This window comes from Melozone crissalis, unplaced genomic scaffold (assembly GCF_028551555.1).
Source record: "Melozone crissalis strain CALT ecotype California unplaced genomic scaffold, PUWL_Pcris_2 ptg000006l_1, whole genome shotgun sequence".
NCBI lineage: Eukaryota > Metazoa > Chordata > Aves > Passeriformes > Passerellidae > Melozone > Melozone crissalis.
Genome location: NW_026535784.1, coordinates 21181007 through 21203391, shown reverse-complemented (window position 1 = coordinate 21203391; position 22385 = coordinate 21181007). Strand labels below are relative to the sequence as shown.

General features: G+C 40.3%; 1 protein-coding gene across 1 annotated transcript in view; it reads left to right on the top strand.

Moving 5' to 3' along the window:
* SCFD2 (sec1 family domain containing 2) overlaps nucleotides 1–22385 on the top strand; it is a 328968-nt gene that overhangs the window by 162369 nt on the left and 144214 nt on the right. Inside the window, exons 6-8 of the mRNA XM_054291689.1 lie at nucleotides 10185–10330; nucleotides 13861–13995; nucleotides 19245–19364. Of these exons, the coding sequence (XP_054147664.1) occupies nucleotides 10185–10330; nucleotides 13861–13995; nucleotides 19245–19364 (401 nt within the window). The remainder of the gene's footprint in view (nucleotides 1–10184; nucleotides 10331–13860; nucleotides 13996–19244; nucleotides 19365–22385) is intronic.

Here is a 22385-nt window from a genome sequence, read left to right as displayed (position 1 = left end):
CATGGCTGTGGGGAGAGGGGAAATGATGCACTTGGAGGCTGCTCTGGTGGCAGCACTGAGCTCAGCTGCTCTATGTGCATGTCCTCTGTATCTCCTTCTGTGTTTCTGGGGGAGGAGGAGGGGGGGTCGTCTCCTTATAACAGGAGGAAGAAGGAGGAATAACTGTAAAATGTCCATCAAGCAGCAGTGGCACAGGAAAGGTTTTGATGGTGGCCTTCTGTTGTTCAGAAGTGTGCTTCCATGGAAACTCATCAAATCAGAATTAGTGTTTTCCCTATCTGAAATGAAACATGGTTATGGCAGGAGCCTAAGGAGTCTCCTCTCCTCCACAGGCTTCATTACATATCCATGGAAGTGAATCTGTGTCTACTGATCATTTGAGTACCTATCAGCTTAGATATATTATATATTAATATTTCTACTGTAGCTAGATAATTTTCATTGTGTGAGCACCCTGCACCTGCCCAGTCCCAGGATAGCAAACAGCATTCAGCTGCCACAAACCAGCCTCATGATTAAACTTCTGCTGTCAGACCATCAGACTTGACTGGTTGTTTGCACTTAGTAATGTCTTTGTCTCCTAAACAACATCAACAACCAAAAAAAAACCCAGTTAATTCTGAAATTGCAAGTCTTCTTTCATTTTTAGGCAGGCACAATTCAAAGCAAAAAATCCCTGTGCTTCTGCCACATACTTGGAACATAAATCAAGTTATCCTTTTCTTTTGGCAACAATAAATAAGCAGGTGTTGAAACTTGACTACAAGATGACTAGTGTTTTTCATTATTTCTTCTTCCTGAAAACATTAACAATTTATACTAAATGGAAATGATTACAGATCTCAGGCATTTTCTGTCAGTTACTTGTTTCTTCAAACCTCTGTTAAAAGCTGTGTTTCACTAATACACACATTTTCAATTGGTTTTAAAGACAAAAAATGCTGTTTCTTCTGTGCTTAAGAAACACTTTAGACCAACTCCACAAGCCATTCAATTGTTTGTCAATTAAAATAGCACAATTAATTCTGAATTTAAACCAGAAAGTAACTCAACAAGGCATTTAACCGCTGTCCTAATTTCATCCTGTCACACCTTCTAAGTTGAATGTGTGTTTACATTTTCTGTTAAATTGAGACCTCTGCCAGCATCTTTTTTTAATCTATTGCGCATATTATCAATTATCTGTTTTATGAATATGAGTTCATTCCACTTAATAGTCCAGAATACTCCTACATGCACTTGAGATTTGTACTGCTGATAATTTTTTCTTCATTGACTGATACTTGCCATCTGCACTACAGTGTGGTTTCTAATTAACAGACAAGAAGAAGAATAAAATGAGCATTGATTGTATAATTTTGTGTTATTCATAGTTGGGGATCTGCTGTGTCTTAGGGCAGCTTCAACCCTCATGTACTCAGAGGAAGGGGTGGCTTGGCACATGGTTGTGTTGTTCATTCTTTGGGAAAAAATAGCACTGCATTGGTCCATCTTCCCATAGCAGGGTTCCTTCTCTTCAGATCCTTCCCACAGTCTCACTTCTTTCATACTTTGCAAAGTATGCTTCATGCTGCCTGTCTTGTCTCTTGTATAAAGTAGTTTCAAGTTAAAAATTAACAGAAAGTGGGATAATTCATGCAGTTCTTTCTTTCTAACTTGCATTTCTTATTGCTTTATTCTTGTTCTCCCAGGCCTTTTACTTTCTTGCCTTTTCTGCTTCATCCATAGACTGAAATGTTTGGACTGAGCTGTTTGCACTGCAAAGGGCTGTGCAGTTTCAATGGGTTATGAGCATAGATGAACATAGAAGGACTTTTAAATAATTTATACTTAAATAAAACTAAAAAAGTCTGTGAAGGTACTTTTTATAGGATGTTATCCTCAATCACATGTGACATATTCCCAAAACAAGAAGAGTTATCTTTTGAGACAGTACTACAACCACAATTTCAAATGAAATAGTTTTACAGCAGGTGATGAAAAAGACAACCATTTAAACCAAAGCTAGAGAGAGAAATAGGCAGAAACCTCCCCTGGTTTTTTTGTGACTCCAAATGCAACATGTGTTTTGCTTAAATTTTTCTATGAGATTCATGAAGAGCAAATGCCTCTGCAAAACATGGTTTTCCTAATCTCATCAGAGACATAATGCTTATTCCAAATAACATAATCACCTATACTGTAGGCTAAGTTATCATTTACCTTTTCACCTAAATGCAAACCATTTTAGTATCAGACTCTCGTAGGTAACAGATAATACATATTGCTTTTATACTAAAATTAAATTCATGATTCATAGCTTCAAAAATTGACTCATGCATCCCAAGCCCACATGCACGGTGTTGTGCTTTACAAATAGATGAATATCTGTACCAACAGTGGCAGTTTTTCTCTGTGTATTCTTTAGAGAAACATCTGAAACACAGTAATTTCATATTAGGTCATTATTCAGTAGATCAAGTACCAGAGACTGGGGTTTGTCTCCAGTGGGTCTGTTTCATGCACAGCATGCAACACAGTTGAGCTGGTAGCACAGAGTAGCTGCTGTGCATGGATTAAACCACACAAGCTCCCTGCCATGATCTCTCTTGGATGTGATGGAAAGAATTGAGAGGGCTGTGTTCCAGTGTAACTTCTTGTCTGTCTGCAGAGCAGGGACTCTGTGCCCTGGATTCAACCCTGTCACATGTGACCAGCCCTATGAAGCCCATGAAGGACTCAGGCATGGCTTCTTTGCAGCTCTCCGGCAGCCTCAGCTCCTTGCTGGAGGCACTTCCAGCAAGGCTGGGACACCAGGGAGAACGTGACCTGATCTTTGTGTGCCTGGTACCACTGACAGTGGCAGGACAAAACAGCTCCAGTGAGGGACAAGTGCTGTCGCAGTGTGAATGCGGAAATTTCCAGTGTTCCAGTTCTTAGTCCTTTTGTCCTTGGTCATGTGTGACTTGCAGTGTGGCAGGTTGAATTTCTGATTTCACTGTGGAAAATTTTGGCTGTTGCTTTCAGTATTATGGGTTAAAAAGGTTTGGGTTGTTTTTTAGTTTTTTGTGTTATGCAATTAAGCCCTTTACCATAAATATTCCTGGCTTTTCTCTGGAAGTTGTTTCACTAGTTGTTACACAATTATCCTCACTTACAGGGTGAAAGAACAGTTGTTCTGCCTTTACCCTGTTTTAGCCCCATATTCCACTTCAATGTCCAAAGTGTTAATGTCTTTTTTCAGGAGAAGCAGCATCAGAACAGAAAAAAAGTATAATTTGGTCCTTGCCCAGTACAGCCCCTGGTCTCTAGGTCTCCAGCAGAGCATCACAAGCCACATTTCTCTGCTTTTCAGTGCATCCTAAATGGTTTTGTACACCCTAGTCAGCTTTGGGCTGCATTTGCAGAGGCACAGCATGTCATGGTTCTTGCACTACTGATGGAAGGACAAGAGAAGGTCTTTTGCAGTCTGCCAGGTAGAAAATTGTTCCCTCTAATGACTTAGCAGGTTCTTGGTAGTATAGAAAAAAAGGGAAGCCTTCCTTCTTCTTCCTAATGGCTGTAGCCCCTGGGAGATGTGCCACTTGACTTTCTATTCTCATCAGCTTGTGCTCAGCAGGCCACAGTAAGTCATAACTCCCTCAGCAAACCTGCTCTGACCTGAGCCTGGAGTTAGGTTTTTATTTAGGCAGTAGCAATATCTGATGTAGCTAAGTCTAAATTGCAATTATTCTTTTTTTTTTTCTGTCATCTGTCATTAAATATTGCCCATTAAATGCAACCTAGGAGCCCAGAAAACTGACTGTCTTTGTCAGTTTTCAGATGGCTTTTCACCTGTGCTGTAGTATGCTGGGTGAAGAGGCCTTTTGGAAAAGATAATTACACATAGCATTAGAATGTGATTATTTTTGTCTTGCTGTTAAAAATATTGTTTTATTTCAGTAGCTGATAGATTACAGTAATTACTTTTAATTGTGGTCTTATGTTTTTATATATTTACATTATTGTATAAAGGTGCCTACACTAGTTTATGGATACTGAGAGTCCTGTGAGTTTGGCTCAGAACTTAAACTGGTAAAGAAAATGTCTCTTGGACACTTCTCCATTATCATCATTCTTAGATCCATGAGTTAAAACTGTTTCCAGCATTTTTACAAATTCTAGGTCTGGCCATTGTTTTCAGAAGGAAGCATTTACCAATAATGTCCAATCAGCAAGCCTGATTTGGCAGTTTGAGGAATACACAAACAAATTGGACTGTGAATGCTAAAAACACTGATTGTATTCATTTTCATTATCCAAGAAAAAAAGTACTGAAAAAATCAAATAAAAATACTGAAATACATATTTTACTTTTTTACTGTTTTAAAAGTAGGTTTCATTTAAATCAACATAAAGAAGAAAAGGTTTTCTAAAAAATAAGGACCTTTACTGATTTCGTTTTCCGGACATTGCCCTCTGAATACAAATGGGTAAAGCATAAAGCATCTAGACTCCCATGCTTGTGTGGACTTCTGGTCAAGGCAGCTGTGCAGAAGAACCAGGACTGATAGTCCTGACTGCCTCACCTGCTGCTACCTGGACAGAAACCTCATCCCTCATCCTTTGTCCTTCATATACGTGGTTCCTCAGGGAATACCTTGTGCTCAAGGTGGGAGGCAGCAGATCCGAGGGTGAAACTTTGTATCATCACTGGAAATTATTGGCAAATGCCCCACCTGAATGGAAGGGACATAATGATGGGAGTAGAAATCAGTCCTTGCCACAGCGCAGCCACTGCTCTGAAGACAAAAAGAGGGTATCTGAGAATAATTTGCAAATGACTGAGCAAGGATTTTTGATCATATGGGTCCTAGGGTGGTATGCTCATAAAGTTCTATATTGTTTAGTAAAACCAGGAGTTTTACTGAAATTCTTGCAAGAACATTATGGGGAGGCCTTACTGGACTTACAGAGCATTTACCATAGCTTTATTAGCATCTGTGGCCTTTAATTAAGATATAGGCAGCTTGACGGAGCAACTGAATGGTTCCCGAATGAATTTGTTGCATTAATTTCCTTCAGAAAGCACATCTGAGCCTAACTTGAATTCCTCCTGCAATTAATTAATGTAATTTATTGTAGTAAGTTCTGTAGTTTTTCTCTGTAATTGTTCACTGAATTGACAGGTTTAATTTCATGTAACATGAGAACCAGCAGTATCAAGCTTGCAGTGCTTCATAAAAGTTGATATTACAAGTTGTGCTGTTGGATTTTGGCAAGAAGAAGGCAATAAAATATTCCTGTAGAATCGAAATATCCAAATATCAAGGCCAAAATTAAAAAAAAAAAAATTACTCTCCTAAAGTAGCTCTTAAATCCATATTTAATCATGCAGGTTAGTGGCCAGATTTTTTCATGTGCAGCTTTAGATCCAGCAAAGTTCTTATCCACATGGTCTATGTGTCCCTTGTACACCAAAGAGCAGTTTCCAGAAGAGGGTTCAAAGACTTGATGTCACAAACAACCTTTCCAAGCACAGTGCACTTCAGGGAGCTCCAGAACTTGCAGGATGTGTCCCTATGTAATAAAGATCAGATAATGTGCTCAAATGCCCTTGGAAACATACGTGTGCAATCCCTGGATGCTCAGCACTGAGTGCTGATTGTGGATGCATATTTAAAAGCTGAAGCAGAGATATAGGATTCTAAATTTAGTTTACTCTTAAAAAAAACTATCCTGGGCTTTTCTTTCCAATGGGAGATGTTTGTTGTGATGAGAATAAAACCACAAATTGCACCTTTGTTGGTCACAATGCTGCCGTCTGTGGTTACCTTGGAAGTGGATGTGATGCACACTCCTCCTGTCATAGACACCAGACCCATACCATCACTTGCACTGCATGGTGCTGGTGACTGCCCCAAAACACATCATTGTTTTTACTCTCTGTGTGCCAATCAGATCATAAATTAAAATTATAGAAGCACAGAGCTTTGATTTTTGATATTGTGTGCATTCCCCCCCACCCCTTTTCTAATGTTTTTCCCATATGCTGCTATTCTGTTCTTTCCTCCTGCTGCCTATCTTTTCTGCCTGCTGGCATTGGCAGTCCAAATTCTGGGCTGCATCAAGAGGGGCTGGCCAGCAGCTTGAAGGAGGTGATTCTCCCCTTGTGCTCTGCTCTTGTGGGACCCTTCCTGGAGTGCTGCATCCAGCTCTGGGATCCCCAACATAAGAAGGATATGGAACTGTTGTAACAAGTGCATAGGAGGGCCACAAAGTTGATAGGGGTGGACCTGGCTGTCTATCCAGCACCACACATGCTCTGGCTGGGGATACAGAGGACACAGTGAGCACAGTGAGCAGGAGCCTCTGCAGCCCTGGGGATGGATGTGCTGCAGGGAAGCTGTCACAGGCACCACTGTGTCTGCCCCTTCTGGACACTCTCTTCACTCAAGGGCTGTAGAACACACTTTGCTTCTGAATTCCCCCAAATTAGAAGGGAATCAATTACAATTTTTCACCTTCTGCTGGTGTAACTATAGGGAAATGACAGATTTCTTGTGTTCTGGCCTGTCCTTCCTTGTACCACAGTGTCACACTCACTTAGCAGCTTCACTTTTTAGATGCATCAAAGATTATCAGACAATTCAGTACAAATCAGATGGAAGAATAAAGATTCAAATGTGTGGCAGAATCCATAGGGAAGAAAAGTGACAGGAGAATTATGCAAATTACATCCTAATTTTGGGTTTTACACTTTTTTTTGTCCTGCAAAAACCAGCAATGATCTGTGTCACTGTACACATTTGTAACTTATTTTGCATGAAAGATCTTAATGCACAAATATACCAAGACTATTGTAAAACATATGGCTCTGGATGTGCATATGTAGATCCTTAGATTTATCTGCTAGACAAAGAAGGGCCCATGTTGCTATGCTATCACCTAAGGTATAAAAATAGAAGATTTTAATTAATTTAATATCATAGTGCTTTATTTTCAGTTCTAACCTTCAAGGAACCCTTTATCTCTTTTGTTCTTCTGTCTTTTGCTGACAAACACATTAACTTTGCATATCTAAAAAATAATGAAATCCTGCATAATGAAATCCTGATGCTGGATTTTCTCTCCCTCAGAGTGCAAGTTTGCTGTTTTAGCCCAGGATTCAATGTGTGCTCTGAAATAGCTTGGTTATTCTACTGGCTCTGTTCCAGGGTTTGCAGGGTTTACATTGCTTTATTTCTGTAAAAGGGTTATAGAGAGAGCCTAAGGTGGAGAGAGCTGATATTAATACCAATAAAACAGAGTGGAGTGGTAAACTTTCAGCTTTCCTAAACTTTCAACTTTGTAAGAATCATAGGCCTAGTGATGTCTCTGAATTATCAAAATCCTTCCAAAAATGTTGATAATTATCATACTTCTTTAGAGAAAGAACAAGTTTTTTTATGTGTACCAAAATAGACTAAGAAATAAGAGTGAAAGGTTTCCTCAAACTCAGGTCTGAAATTCCCATTTGTTACATTTTGGAGGTAGAGGGAGGATAATCAATCTCATGCTGCTCTTTAATTATGAATCTCTATTGTGGATTCACAGTGCCATGTCCTTTTCTTAAAGCATCTTCCTTCCAGTTTCAGAAATCAGTAGAAAAGCTGGTCCTGTTTGGTTCCTGGGTCACTCAATACTGTAGAAAACAGCATCTCCATTCATTCTCCTTTTTTCAAACTTTGTGTGAAAATGGATTAATTGTGAAAATAGTGGTTATGCAGATGTGTTGCTTAAAAGGAGATGTACTTTGTCTCCTGAAAAGTTCATAAGTCTCATGCTGGTAGGCACTGAATGCAGCTCCCAACAGACTCATTTTCTTCACTGCAAAACTAGGCTATGTTCTTTAAAATCTTGAGTCCTCTGCAGGTTAGTGGTGATTTTCTTTTTCTCCACAACTGGGCTTCTTCAAGTCCAACAGGAAATCCCAAAATTTTATTTAAATGCCTTTTCCCATGTATAATAGAGCTTGGGATTCAAAAGAATCCATTCAGCATGCTCTCCAAATGGCATTTAACTTCCCAAGAAAAAACAGTAAGAGGAAGTTTTGTTTTAATTAGTACATGAGCTGTGCAGCAGCTAATGTATTCCACCTCTTCACTGCTGTAAAAGGGGCCGATTTCTTGGGAGCTTGAAGCGAGCAGAGAAGAGAGACTGTGTTCTGCTCTCCATATGCTGCAGAGCCCCATTTTCAGGGAAGGTGGGAATGGGAGGTGATTTGTAGTTGCCTGCCACTTGTAAAAACAAGCTTCTGTTGTTCTCCAGGCTGGAAAGAAACCTGGCTCCTCTCTATAACCCTAGAACAACAGGTAGACAGCAGCCTTCAGAGATTTTGATTTCAACAATAAGGGATTGTTAAGAAAACTTATTTTTTCATTTACATTAAAAAAGAGGTACTGGATGTCAGGCTGGAAATAGATATCCCTAGTTCCTCAGACATTATATTTCTTGATGGAAAGCCCCAAGGAAGTCACATTTTAGAGAAATTTGAAAGTACACCTCTCTTCCCTCTGTCAGGCCAGCCATAAACAGCCAGACTGAATCTTCATCTTCCAGTGCCACCTTGGGATCCCAAACTGGGTCCAGCTCAGCACTCTGACCTGGACACTGGAAATGGACATTGGCCCCTCCATGCTCCAGTGCTCCTGGAGATACACTTCTAGTTTTGCTGGAAGGCACAGCTGAGCACAGCCCAGTGCTCCAGGGCTCCCACACTTCTCCTCAACAAATGATATTTGGACAAATGATAGCTCAGTGTCTAATCACTATCATTTAGGAACAGTTTCAGAGCTCTAGAAGTGTATGTGTGTGTATGTGTTTATATTGTGTATAGTTTTTGCTGTGTGGAACAACAAGGTATGAAAGTAATTCACAGATTCACTATCAAATATTCCCTGTACATTTTGAACTTACCACCTATTTATTGATTTTTTTAAAGTACACAAGGGTTCTGTCCTTTGTTAGTTGCAGAGAAAGTTTGTTCAGGGATCTCCTACCCCAAAATCCAGGTGCCTTCTTGACAGTCTGGATGCCTGTTTTCAGTCCAGGCTCCAAGGGTGCAGCACAGTGCAAGCTGGACCTGCAGGGAGACCTTGTCCTCTCAGCAGGATTCTGCATAGACACAGAGGTTTGCTGGTGCAGGATTGGTTTCTGAACTGGAGGATGGACTCAGAAGCTACTACAGGAGCATCCCTGGAGAAGACAACAGCAATAAGCAGGAGGGAGTGTGTTGGTGTGAGCATGTGGCAAGAAGAGTTATTTTATGATGGATTTTCTGCCACAAGGATGAAGAGTCAAGCAAGCAGAGAAGCAGGGAGATATGAAGAGGAGTAGAACTGTGTTGACAAGGCAATAAAAATATCAGGTGACCCACTTACCTCTCACTTGGCTAATTCTCATCAGCAGTGGAGTTAAGAAAGCATTTATTTCAATGCTTCTGTGCAGTATAGGTCGTATGGTGAGGGGGATGGAGCCAAGACTAAGACATTCTTTTTTCCAAGGCCCTGTCTGGTCACCCAGAGGGACATTTTAGGTGGTCCTGTAATTGGAATTTAGCCTTAGTGGAAGATAAGCATTATACCTTAGAAGAAGTGCATTGGAAAAAATACTTTAGAGGTAATAACTCTGCCACTTTGAGGGATAGGAACTTTTTTGTGATAGTGCAGCTCTTTCCAAAGTGTGTCTGACCTTTCTGCTGTATTTAGCACAGACTCTTCCATTTTTCTTGTCACAAAGGTAGGAAATGTATTTGGAGTGAGCAGGCTGCTGGCCAGGGAGGAGCAGTTCCCTTCTTCATGGCTGTTTACCCAAGCAGACCAGCAAACCAGCTGGCTCCTTCCCACATAACAGGGGGCTCTTCTTTGGGGTCTGCTAGCATGGAACCTTCTGTTGGCTGTGAAGAGCAAAATATCCTCTGTGCTGATGAAAATGCTGTGTGATGGAGGTTACAAAGAGAGGCACTCTTCACTTTGCCTGCTGTCCAGAATTTTTGCCTTCTTTCTTATCTGCAGAGACTTGTGCCATGCTGAGGACATGCTGCCTAACAAGCCCCCGAGTTTCCAGAATAAAATACAATAAAAATAATTTAAAATTTCCTCCCAGTTACCCTTTTCCTACTGTTTATTATCAAAACACATGAACATTTTTCACTCACTCGGCTGTGTGTTTCTTTATTTCTTTAGGCTGTGACTCGTCGCTGAACCTGATATCTCAGAAAGCCACAGATGCCGTGGACGGTATCTTCCGGTCCCTCCGGGATATTGCCAGGGTCCGAGTGCACATGAAGCAGTTCCATTCCATACATAATCCAGGCAGCAACACCCACCAGGCAAGTGTAGCTGTCTTTTCCCTGTGTTTGTTATTTCTCTAGCCTGCTCTCAAAATCACAGCACTAATTTTGTGGATGTGCTAATCCTATACACATTCTGCCCATGAAGAAGATACTTAAGCATAGATTTTATAATTGACCCAGCCATCAAAAATTTCCTCAAATCCTCTGTCCAGGCTCAGGCATATGCATATCAATGTCAGCTCTGAGGAAGAGATTTGGGCTTTGCTCTGCGGCACTGTGGAATGACATGAATGCCTGTGAAAGGCAGGGCTAAGTCAAGATGGCTCTCGACTTAGACTGCTCAAGGCAGAGTGAAGCAGGATGTCTGCACCCATACTGCGGCTATATTCTTGTTGTATTTCCTCTCCTGTCCCTGTAAGCATGAGGGACAAACTTGTTTGTAAATAGGTCACAAAAGCAGCTTCTGTTTCTGAAATAGGAACAGATGGTCTACAACACTACTTTAGGTCATAAGGACTAATAGTGGTTTTCCTTCTCTCTGTCTCTCCTGAAGACCTTTCCCAGTTAAAAATAGAATTCTACAGCTGAAAGTAGTGATTTAGAGAGGGATCATAAAACATGATTCTAGCCTTGAGCCATAAAAAAATCCTTCCAAACTCCTAATTGTGCTGTAGACCAGCAAAGGGATGTAGTTCAAATTAAGCATTGCTTTGGAAGAACACGACTGTTGCAAAATGTCACTGGAAATTTCTAAGATGAAGAAAACCTGTTCCTGAAGTCTTCTAGCAGTTTGAACACAGTCTGGTGTCCAAAATGGGGAAAATTGTTAAACATTTAATACAGTTCAGTGCAGGGGCAGTGAGAAGATAAGGAAAGTTTCCTGGAAGTGTAATTAGCATCAGAATGTCCTTTGGATGTAATCCACTTTGCTTGCTTAGGGATAAGTGCTGGAACACAGCAAGGAATATATTAACACCTTGCATCTCCTTAATCTAGCCATGCAAGGGATCTAGTTGCTTGAGTAGGACAAACCTTCTCCTGAGGGAAGTCCAGGAGATTTATAATAGTAGAAATAAGCAGGCAGTGTGTGATTGTCCATGATAGTTACAGCTCTCTGGAAATGGGCCTCTCTTTTGGCTGGCAGGGATTGTGTGCAATCAGTTCAGCTCCTCAGAAGCAGTGCCTGTCCTGTGACCACACTCATTGCCAAACCTGCTTAGTGCTATGGGAGTGGGTTTAGCCTCTACATACTTTTTCACTTTGCTTGTTAAAAGCCGGGAAGCTTCCATTTCTTTCTTAAGACTCAAAAAAGCTTTCTATGGATAAGTAACTGGAAATTGGATAGCCTCTTAGAAGGACTTTTTGTAACATTGTAGTTTGTTTGTCTTACATAAAATGATAAATGTTTTCATCAGGTTGTCAAATTAGTTCATGTAGTGACCATGCAAGAACAGAATTTTGCCTGTTATTGAAACTACTTTCATCTTGATCTAGGTATATTTCTGCCTTCCTCCTTCCCATTCTCCATTCCTTCTTCCATGCCTCACTCTCCTTTCCTCATTCTCCCTCTTTGTCTCTGTTTCTCTCTCTTCTCCCCTTTATAATCTCATATGATGTGTGTCCCATAGCTATTGAGATTTTTAACAGCTATTTTAAACAAATTTGTGCCTGCCAAAATTTAAAGTTGATCCAAGTTTCATTATATGAGAAAGAAACCAATGCAGGTTTTGGGAGTTGTATGGAAAAAAAACCCCTACAAATATAGTAGATTAATTTCAAGTCATAAAGATTTTTTTAATATTTGAAACCATTATACTTAAAAAAGGTAGGGGATTGTACTATCTGTATTTTAGTATCTGTGTAGTCTGACTGGGTTGTTTTAAAGGGCACTGAGTTATGGTTCTGAAAATTCAGACATGCAAAATCATAGCTAATTTTTGACGTCTTTTGAGTAGAGAGTTTTGTCTGAGTGATATTTTTCATTTCAGTCAGATGATGTTTTTCCTTTAATTTTGTGGAGTAAGCCTCTCTGTTAAACTGTGATTTGATCTCTGCTCCAAAAATATTTCATTCCTAATGTTTTTCTGTTCCTCATCTATGAAGATATTAAACAGATTTTTATAAATAGGACTTCATGCCTGCATGTGTATTTTCAAACAGTTGTTTATTGCGTGACTAGATTTGACAGAAATCTTGACATGTTCTAGAAGATCCCGCAGCTCGTGTCTGCTGTAATTTGCTTTGTTGGCTCAACTAAAAATTATGCACATGTTGTGAGAAGAAGTAGATGAGTTGCATAAATCTTTGTTGACAGCATTGTATTAAAAAAACTGTAAGCTTTGTTTCTCATTCTAAAGTATTGGATGAAAAACATTTCTTTAATGACTCCAGAAAATTTTAGTTTCAAGCCAAGTGGTTTGTGTTTTATTTTCCATCAACTTTTACTATTTACTTGCAATATGTCTCTTGTAGATACCATCTTTGCAAAATTAATGATGTTGCACTTGATTTCCCTAAGTAATCTAAGGCATGATATATATCTGGGGTAGTCCCAAAACCAAATAAGTCTGCTAATTTTAAAGCTGCTCATTTTCTAAGATGGTTGCACTTTCTGAAATGATCGTGGTTGTGTTGCAGTTTGGGCAAAGTTCAAAGCAGTAAAATAAAGCTCCATCTGTAAATCAAGCTTGAATTTTCATTAAACATCTTTCCATTGGTTCCTAAAAGTTTTATCTTAAATTTTTTTCAGCATGTCAGAGTGGTTTAAACCTTGGTATTGGAATGTGGAGATTATTGAGCTACTACTTCATTTTTAGACAGGGTTTGTGGATCCTAAGAGGATACAAGGTTGATCCTTTTGGAGTAGACCTTCCATCCAGTTGATCATTTGTACCTTTACATTTTCCACTTCTCCTAGCCCCTAACTTCTCAGAAGCTGTGACCTTCATGGTAGTGGTGGGGTTGTTTGGCCTGTTATTCAGAAGTCTTCCACAGGTGGAAGTATTATGTGGAGTGCCATGGCCATAGAAGCTAAAGGACTAACAGAGACTCCTTAGTTGTGCTCTCCCATGAGGGACAAACAGGCAGGTTGGTCTCTTCCCTTCCCTGCTGGTATCCAGACATCCATGGGGACATGACACTTGGAATAAGGTAGGAGTGGTCAATTAAAAAAAAGTCCCTGTTTAGGTGTTTATAAAAGCACTAGAAAGGGAATGAGATCTGGGTGCACAATGGGCAACAGTGTCTCTGTGCACCATCTGTATGGTTATCCATTTCTGTATTACCTCCAAAAGGATTCTAGAGAAAGTAAAAGTCCCCATTTTCTTCCTTGTCTCTCTTTACTGATATTATACACATGGGGCAGAGTAAATGTGTGGCTCCCTTCCAGTCTTTCAGTCTGATGTTGTGCTGATGCACACCATCTGCAGTCAAGGACACAACCTCTCTGAATGCTTTCATTTGTGGGATAATTATTTCTGTAACCTTTAACAGAAATAAAATATTTTGAATCATGGTTGCACTGAGTCTAAACAGGTTTGCTCACAATGCATTTTCTCTTTGTGCAGGCTTCTTACAAACCTCTGCTGAAACAGGTGGTGGAAGAGGTCTGCAATCCCGATCGGCCCGATCCTGTTGATATTGAGCACATTTCATCAGGCCTCACTGATCTCCTTAAAACTGGATTCAGCATGTTCATGAAGGTAAACCAGCCTTCCCAAGCTCATCTGTAAGATTTTCCTGAGGTTGGAGCATCATGCAGCAGTAGCTGACTTTATTACACTGCTCAGCAGAATTTAAGGGGATAAGGTATGGGGAGTTAAATTCTTGAAGGGGAGCTGGGAATAGCTTAAGGCATCACATTTCAGGTACAGTGCAGACAGATAGCACCTGCTGAACTAAACAAGAGGAATGGAGCAGACTGAACATCTAAATAAGGGTCATGGTGGACACCAAAATAAGTATGATATATCTGGGAAGAGACAATGTGGCTTTGCTAAAGGGAAGTCCTGACTCACATGGCTTTTAGAGCTCTTCAGAGACACCCAACAAATTGATAAGTGAGTGTCAGTTCCTGTTACCTACCTTGCATTCTAAAAGGTATTCCACATGGCACCTCATCAAAGGACTTTAAGGACACTCAGCAGCCTTAAGATAGGAGAGAAGTAAGTATGAACAATCTGCTCTCACAGGGGGTGAAGGAGGAGCTCCAAATTCAATACCTTGTCTATAATTTGGTATGGTTCAACTTGTACCATAAGGGAAGGAAGGAAGCCTGTAAGTTAGAAATTTCTTTGTGGATCCTCTTAGCATGTTTTAAGACAGTCATTCTACAAGAATTTACTCTGCCTTACAAATTAGCTCATGCTAAGTGTCTGCTAAATATTTACAGAGTTGAAGTGTGGAGTAGCCAGCGTGTTGTACATTCAGCCTTGTTTTACTGCACATTCTGAATTCTCCATTGAAAACAACCCTGAATTCACACCAAACCACATCACTAGTGGGGTTATGAGTACAGTACATTTCAATATTGTGCCCAGTGTTTTTCCTTTAGTTTTACCACCACCACCCCTCCACATACAAGAGACATCAGCAAACTCTGTGAGGCAGTGGACACAGGTTGCAGCAAGGGAAATTCCAGTTGAATAAAGGAAAAAACTTCTAACAGGAAGAGTGATTAAATCCAGAGAATTCTCCCTCTCTGAGATATTCAAGTGTGGGCCCAACAAAACCCTGAGCAACTTGATATAATTTTGAAGTTGGCTATGCTTTGGGCAGGGAGGTGAACTAGATGAGATACAAGGCTCCTTCCAATTTGATTCTGTGATTCTATGGTAGTAGAATTTTATTTTTTCCTTTGTGAAAATTCCTGTTAGACCTGTATTTAAAATCAGGTGACAAAAATAGTTTTGACTGTTGTGTTGGTACTATTCTAGAACCCAGTATCAGAATAACCACGTTCTTTTTCTGTTGTTTCAAATAAAGCTAGTATTGAGCACATAATCAAGTAAGCCTAAAATCCAGTGCTTGTTTTCAGGAATCTGTTTCCACAGTTGAAATAGATTTCCAAGATACATTCAGTTAGGTTCCTAAATTGAAATTCTCAGTTCTTCAAAGCTAATAATAAAGCCCTAAGAAAACAGAGGATACATATAGAAAAAGTGACCCAATATATCTCCATTCTTATGTCAGAACTGAAAAATTTATGCCAACACTCCAAAAACAGTAGTTTAAAACACATTCCACTATCAAACAAAGTAATCAGGTTGTTACACCCAAGTAATTTCTTTTAATTATTGGTTTCATTTACCAGTAATTTTTCACAATTCTATTGATTTCATTGTATTTGTTTATTGCAGAATTTTTAAGCACAAATATAGGTTATTTTTTAAATGGAAAAAAATAAGACTATAAGGACTTCAGAAGGCCTAAATGGTTAGATGGAGACATTGACACCTTTAACTAGTTTGAGGACTAATCTGTCCTTTTAGAAGAGGTGGGTGGGTGTGTGTGTGAAAGAGAGAGAGACACAGGTAAATTATAGCAATATGTACCTGAAAGTTCATCTTTCCTGGTAAGACAAATATCCTACTATAAGGAATATTTAAGAAATGAGCAAGTGAACTTTGTGTAGGGTAAACATTTCATAGGCATCATCATATACTTCACAAATATGTGTCCATGCTTGCTCCCTTAGTTTGTAGCCTGGCTTGCTGGCATGTGCTCAATTGTTGCATGAATGAGTGTCTGACCAGCCTGTATTTCTGACACAATCACACCATCAGCACAGTAATTATTCTGTGAGCTTCCTTATTTTTGTTTCTTTCTCAATGCCTGAATACAAATGCCAACTCACATAAAAACACTTTGGTGATTGCCTCAGGTGTGTTAGTTCAGGACAGACTTTTAAAGACATCTCTCATCCAGAAGTTGTTTGTCTGGCAGATATGTTTGTTTTGAAGCTAAGGGATGGTGAAGGGAAAAAGCCTCCCTGCTTCAAGGACTCCTGTTTTGACTACTGCTCTAGATGACATGTTTTGTGATCATCTGAGCTTGCTATCATTGATACCCACTGCCCTACACAGCAGCCTAGTTTCTGCTGATTGACATGTTTTCCTTTTTCCAGTTATTGAGCTAAATTAATTGGTTTCTGGTTGGTCACAAATACCAGAATCATCAGTACTGCTGTTTTTGTTGGGTGAGTTACAGAACAATAACTATTGTTTTTGCTGACTTTCCTCAGAAAAAAACTGTGTTTTGTGAGCTGCCATGAGCCATGAGAAAACACCTGTCCTCTAATGCCTTCCAGTTTCAGTTTTAAGGTTTTATTGACCCTGTTTCAGTTTTAGAGTTTTCCTGACCACTGCTACCCTGTTTTACCTCCTCCTCCTCCTCTCTCTCTCCTCCACACAGACACATGCACCAGCAAAGAGCCCTCTGACCACCAGCATCCTGAGCACATCCTGGATGGTGAGCTTAGAGCTGGGGAGAAGGCCCTGGTGTCCTACTGGGACACTCTGCTGGCTCAGGGCACCTTCCTTTGGACTCTTTCATGTCAACATAATGGTTTTGAGGGGTTTTTGGTTAATCTTTTAATTTTCTGAGACAGCTCTCCAATTTTTTTTTTAATGTATGGCATTTTGAATTGAAAGTGAATTTCTCTCAGGGATTTTGGCAAAATTCAAATTTCACAGTAAATTCGGAGGCAGTGGAAATGTCCCAAATCAACTGAACTATAGAAGGATCCCAGAAGATACACATTGCTTTTGTTGCAATCCATTTCAGTTCTTCTTCTCTATCACTGGAATGAGTTGTGTTCAGCCACATGCAGCCAGTTCCTTCAAAAGAGAGAGTCTTGGGTGGTTGTGTTATCAAACAAGAAAAAAAAATAAATTGGCAGAAACTTGCATTCTTAACACAGCCAAATATTTTGTACCCAAAGTACTGTCCTCCTTCAAAACACTTACACATAGCATAACAAAATTACAGATTCCAAGACCCTTTTCATTTCTGTTTTAATTTAATTTAGAGTTTGCATGCCTAATAGCATTTTTAATACGCATTTCTGGAATTTGTGGTTTGAACTTTAGTCTTCTGAAAAATAGTAAGTTTTATATAGGCACCATGTGTTTGGATCTAGGTTTATTTTGACTGAAGGAAATGATTTGTTAAGACATTTTCTCTTTAGAATAACCCTGAAATCTCATGACTTCCAATTCTTATACTGGGTGTCCTTTGTATGCCCAATGTTCTGCGTGCATGTTTATTATGAGTTTGTTTTTGCTAGGAAAGATTTTAGGAATCACAGAATCCAAGAATCACAGAATATTCTGAGTTGGAAGGAATCCAGAAGAATGATCGAGTCCAGCTCCTGGCCCTGCACAACACCATTCCCAAGTATCACACCATGTGCCCAAGGGTATTATCCAGGCAGGTGAGGTGCTGGGACCACTTTCCTCTTCCAGACTTGGAATTGTGGTATATATGCTATCAACAAAGTCAGAGAGCAAGAGAATAAACACCCATATTTATACTTATGCAAATACTCAGCTCACTAATACATCTGTCTAAGGCAGTTGAACTAGTTTTAAAGGCTCAGGAATTCAAGAGCTCCTTGCCTGGGGAGCAGCATTGAATAGGGAACCAGCCCCATGTAATCAAAGCCAGCTAGCCTGGAGAGAGAGCATCTCCCTGTGCTGGCTTCAAAAGGAAGAGTCCTTGCTGAAGGTTACCAGGCAGAAAGCCTGACAGACCTGCAGGATGAAAAAGTGCCGAAAGACTAAATATAGGAAAGCCACAATAAGGAAAAGAAGAGGAGCTGTACCCCCAGGATCTGGAGCCACAAGGATCAAAGCAAGCTGCTGTGGTGGGGAAAGCAAAGGAGCCCTGCTCTGCCCAAACATGGACTGACACCAATTTCACTCTGTCAAGTGAATGCTGTTAAAAGCCTACGCTCACACAAGGAGAGGAGGCAGAGAGTCTAAAAAGGAATTAAACTATTTTGCCACTTTTCTGAACTGAACATTTGGAGTGTTTCATGCTCCAGGATGATGTGACAAGAGCAATTGCATGGGCTCTGTTGACATCCCTCCCAAAGACTGGATCAAGGTAGTGTCAGGGGAGTGTGTTTTCTCAAGAAGGAAACAGTTTGCTAGGAAACAGCAAAGTTATCAAACTTCTAGAAGTGGCTAAGAGGAAACTGATGTAAAGCATCATCTTCACATTTAAAATTAAAATATATATTTAAAATTAATTAAAGCATCATCTTCACATTTAAAATTAATTATGAGGTCTTAACTGAAGTGGAATATTTGTGCCATTTTAAAGATAATTGAGGAAAAATGAAACAAGTATTTTCTTGGAGCTAAAGGTAGTCATAGAAGCATTGAAAACTCTGAATTGAAACAAGCTGTAAGCTGATTTTATACTTCAATGGACCTTATTTATTTTTATTGGATGAATTGTAAAAGATTATTCACTGCACTGGTGAAAACACATTGCATAAAATTCTTTTCCATGTTGACCTCAGGCAGGGATTCTAGCATGTTTGGGCTGGACTCCTTGCTTCTGCTGGGTAGTAATTTACCCCTCATTCCCTAAAATCTCCTGTGTATGTGTATCCAAAGTAAACATCCACCCAAGTACTCTTCTCCCTCTCTGGGAAAGGGAGGAAAGTAATGAAGAAGGAATGGAGGGAGAAACCCTGAGACTTAAGGAGAAACTCCCATAGGTTTCAGGGGAGTCCATGGAGATGTTATTTCCCTGGAAACAGCTAATTAGTTCTAGCTGAGCATCCTCCCCATTTTTGATTTCCCTCTCAGCTGCTACAGCATTCCATGAATATTTCTTTCTGAGCTTCCTCTTTGGTCTTCCTCTAGCCACTTAGGGAGCTGATCATCCTGGATGGACCCGGATGAAGTGAGTACAAATAATGCTTTTCTTCATCTTCCAGGTGAATCGCCCTCACCCTGGTGATCATCCTCTTCTGATCATCTTTATGGTGGGAGGAGTGTCGGTCTCCGAGGTCAAAATGGTGAAGGATTTGGTAGCAACACGCAAACCTGGTACCCAGGTACAAACAGCTCCAAGCATACAGTTCCTGTCCAAACAAAAACTATGAAAATTCATCAAATAGTGTTCCCTATAGCACTGGTACCAAACATACAGAAAGCCACAGCCATATGGGCAGGAATGATGCTAGGATTTTGTTGTGAAACATCTGTAGGCAACAAGTATTCAGGCACCATGGGTTTGTTTTTTCACATTATAGTCAGCAACAAAAGTTCAAACTCAGGTTGGAGAGTTCAGAACAGACTAGCATTAATTTGAAGTAGCTTCCATCATGTCTCAAGAGATTAGTTTCTTTGTATTCTTTATAAACAGAAACATTTGCTGTCCAAAAAGCTACAGGGTCCCTGGTCATCCATCTACGAGACATAGTGCAGGGATACTCAGGAGCCTGGGTACCACCTAGTGACTTATCAGTGGTAATCCTGCAATTAGCAATGGTGAGGAGCAAAATAAATTAACCTGGATAAAGCTGTACTCTCCCTGTGTCTGGCCAGCTGTTTCTGATAGCTGACCACTAGACCTTAAGTAGCCTGAAGCAGGTTATGTGCAGAAAGCCCCAAGTCTCTGCACCCTTTGAATGTGCAGTTGGACTCCTGGAAGGGATGGTTCCCACAGTGAGCCTTCAGTAATGTCCATGTGGCTGATCTTTGCCTCATCCGCTCTCTGGCAGCAGAACTTGACTACAGTAACTGTCATTGGAATGGAGGAGGGAGAGGAGGAGGATGGGTGAGCTCTGGTGGCACCTGAGGTGTTAAAAATCATCATTAATTGTGGAGGACCAAGCAGGTGTCTGTTGAGTACTGCAGACACACAGGACAATACAAAGACTCCAAAGTGCTGTGTAACCAGCTGCATCATAAACATAACTCTGGTTTCCAGGGCGGCTGGCAAACATCTTGTTTTCAAGTCCTGTGGAAGGCAATTTTGATTATTGAGAAATCATTAGCAAAATGGAGCCAACCACAGGCAAAGCAGCCCCTCAGTCTGACATGTGCTTCCATGTTTCAGTTGTCTTTGCAAGGCAGTCTCAAGCAGTATTTTGTAAGATGGAGTACCATTTTAGCAAGTTTCTTAGAATCTGATATCACCTTTCTTCCCCATTAGTCTGCTGCTAATCTCCTCTAAATAGCAAATTATATTTTCCTTCTTGGAGGGAATTGAGTTGTGACACACTGATGGACAAGTTAATCCACACACAAAATGTATTAAGACACCCTGAAAGATAAACAGAGGGTTAACATCTGAGTGAGTTGAGAACTATGCAGGGAGATTTTCAACTAGCTTTCTAGAGGGACTTAAGGCTTGACAGTGGTGACATGGGATCTGGTGTTGCTTTGCTTTGGCTTAACCCTGGCAGCAGGTCACCCTCTGAGGCAGATTCCTAAAGCATTTTAAGCTTTTGCTGCATCTTGCCCTTTATCCAACTGTGCTGTGTTAGAGGTGAAAGAACTTTGGGGGAGAGGAGGGAGGAGGAAGAGAAAGAAAAAACTAAGCAATTGTGCAAATCTCTCACAAAAAAAAAGTTTGTAAATTTGTTGGCTTTACCTGGATTTCTGCACTATAGTTGTGAATATACAGCACCTGTTTAGGATTACTTTCTTTTCAAAAAGCCAGGCATTTATCTAACTCAAGCCAGGATTTAACAGAGCCTTTTTGTGCTGTTCAGGCAGTCAGGTTCAGGCTTCAGGGAAACACTGGCCTTCCAAGTCCATTCCAGTCAAACAAAGCACTAACATTTATACTAATTACTGGCTCTTGGAAAACTGGAGAAATGTGTAAGTACAAAAATTGAGTAAAGGAATTGAAGAAAAACTGACAGGATGCACTGATTACTTCAGCAACTGTTTGGAGTTGAAGCAAATGACATTTAAATGTGGAATAAGAGACACATGTTTCCATCCACAGAACTATTCTGCATCTGAATCTGAATGACAATTTTATTTCTCATGGAGAAGCACAAAGAAATAGTGTTTCTTATGCACCATTTGGTTTTTGATGGTGGCAAATAGCTCCCCATAACTAGTGAGAAGTATCCTATTTTTTAAGGAAGAAATTACTTCTCTTTTTCTGCTTATCAGGAGAGTAATAAAGTGGAAAGAGCATGAGAGAATGTTTCTCCCTCCATTCTCCCAACACACAACCAACATGTTTCTCCCTCCCTTCTCCCAACATTACAATGTGGTCGTGGCTGAGGCCAGCAGACTGATAAACTTTCAGATGCCCCTTTAGATGCTAGCTCCATCCTTCCCTACCTTCAGGTGTGCTGGGGGGAAATTTCCCATTGGAATTCAGTGGGTCAGGATGGGAGCTCCTGGCTCTTCCACCTTGGCTGCCACTAGGAGGGGAGAGCCCTTCAGGTGAAGGGTGAAAGGCAGGCATAGGGTATGGAACAAGGAGATGGGCTGCAAAGGACTGTCCTGAAGAGAGCTGCCTGCAGCTTATCTGGGCAATTCTCCTCTGTAAAAATGAAAGAACAAACATTCACATTTATCCCCCTCAACAAGCCCTTGGAAACACTGGAGGGAAAGAAGTCCTGCTGTATTCAAGCATCTTTTCTGAGACATTAAAGTTGGAGATCTCATTTTTCACTCTGGGCTTGCTATTTGTTGCACAAATCTCCTGAGGATTCAGTAGTAGGACTCCAAGAAGAAATTGCTTTATCTGTTGGTGGTTATTGTTGATGTTTGGCTTGTACACTAGAAAAACTTCAGTAACATGTCCCTTCATGTTTTTCAGAGTTAAAGATGCATGATAACAAGATGAGCACATACTGTACTATAGTCTGATTCTCATGTAACATAAGTAAGACAGTGTCAGCCTTTGGCATCTGCAAGTTACAGAGACTTTTTCAGGCTTGTGAAGGAAGAGATAATCAGTGTCAGTTTGCTGCAGATTGTGTGGGAGGACAAGGGAAGAGGAGAAGTGAGGGGGAGGCTATCACCAATACAGAAGGGATCTTTTCAGTATCTGAAGTGAAAAGATGAAAGAAAGAGCAACAAAAAAAGTTGAAATGCAGCATTAC